Raw genomic sequence first — 1,252 nt, forward strand, 5'->3', positions numbered from 1 at the left:
ATACCAGCAGCTGGACCTAAAAACTCCATGAAAGGATAGCCTAAAGAGAAAAATCTCATCGTAGAATGGCCTGACTCCTGGGGGCCCAAGCGGGCCCAGACAAAACTCACTCAGGGCCAAATTTTACAGTCAAATTGGCCGTGTTTTGGCCCACACTTTAGCTAACCTGAGTTTAGAGCTCCGTGGTAGAGCGTAGAAAGAGTGTTGTGTGAGAGAGGACAACTTCAAGAAAGGACGGAACCTATCATATTCGTATATAGTCTTAGGACGGAAGGGAAGGAACTCAGTTCATCACTCAGTTCATCCATCCCTCCATCCCTGCGTGCGTGCGTGCGTTTATCCGTCTGATCTGATCTGATCATCAGTCAGTGGCCAAGTCTAATCGAAGTAGGCCCTCGACTCGAGTGCACATACCCTAGGCTCATCGACGTCAGGCCGCACGCTCAACTTGTTGGCGGACCAACCCCACTGGTCGCACTTGTGGCGGACCTCGTTGCCCAACGGATCACTCCTACGAACTCCAATATTCCATCCAATATTGACCTCAACTTTTCGACTGACCTTGAGCCGTTCTGGATTCTGAACAGTTCTGCCGCTCTTGATTCCTGCCGGAGGAGGGTGGCTGTCTGACTGGGTGCGTGATCTGTCCTCTTCCAGTGCTCAAGGTCGCGTGTGACACCCCAAGGCCCAGATCCCGCTCGTACCCTGCTTGGCTACATTGCCTTGGTCTCTGCCTCCGTTCCTCCCTCTGCTTGAATTTGCCTCGAGACCCGTTCATTATCGTGTGGGGCCGGGCATGGCCTTGATGCAACCGCGACCGCAGGCCTTACGCGCATGGTTAGCGCGACCCGTCCCTACGAGCTCCGCCCATCCACCCGGAGCCGGTCCACCCACATCGACCACCCGCACCTTGCACGCCGTGGGAGCGCGCGATGCTCATGGGTGGGTGTCGCTCTGGCGCCTGGACGAGGCTGGCCGCCCGGCGCCTGAATGGACCGGTGTTAACCGCCAGCGACGCGACTGGCTGCGGTTTGGCCGACGTGGGGCTCACACCCGCACCTCCTCCGGCTCGAAAGGCGGGCGCGGTACTGGGTTTCAGTCCGAGTCGGCTGACGACGCCAATTGGTTATCGCGTTCCGAAAAGGTCAGTCCCTTTGTCCCTCTCTTCTGAGCTTTGACCAAGTTCTTTAATCTAGTACCACCTACTTCAACGTGCGGGATTGCCATCCCAATACTTTCGCCCTTGTACTCT

At 56.5% G+C, this 1,252-nt stretch overlaps 1 protein-coding gene across 1 annotated transcript in view; it reads left to right on the forward strand.

The window, feature by feature from the left end:
* The first annotated feature begins 796 nt into the window (after nucleotides 1-796).
* The window catches only part of LOC131879579 (peroxisomal multifunctional enzyme type 2-like), a 2,802-nt gene continuing 2,346 nt past the window's right edge, over nucleotides 797-1,252 (forward strand). Inside the window, exon 1 of the mRNA XM_059225937.1 lies at nucleotides 797-1,085. Within this exon, the coding sequence (XP_059081920.1) occupies nucleotides 797-1,085 (289 nt within the window). The remainder of the gene's footprint in view (nucleotides 1,086-1,252) is intronic.

Source organism: Tigriopus californicus, chromosome 4 (assembly GCF_007210705.1).
Source record: "Tigriopus californicus strain San Diego chromosome 4, Tcal_SD_v2.1, whole genome shotgun sequence".
In the NCBI taxonomy this organism is placed as follows: Eukaryota; Metazoa; Arthropoda; class Copepoda; order Harpacticoida; family Harpacticidae; genus Tigriopus; species Tigriopus californicus.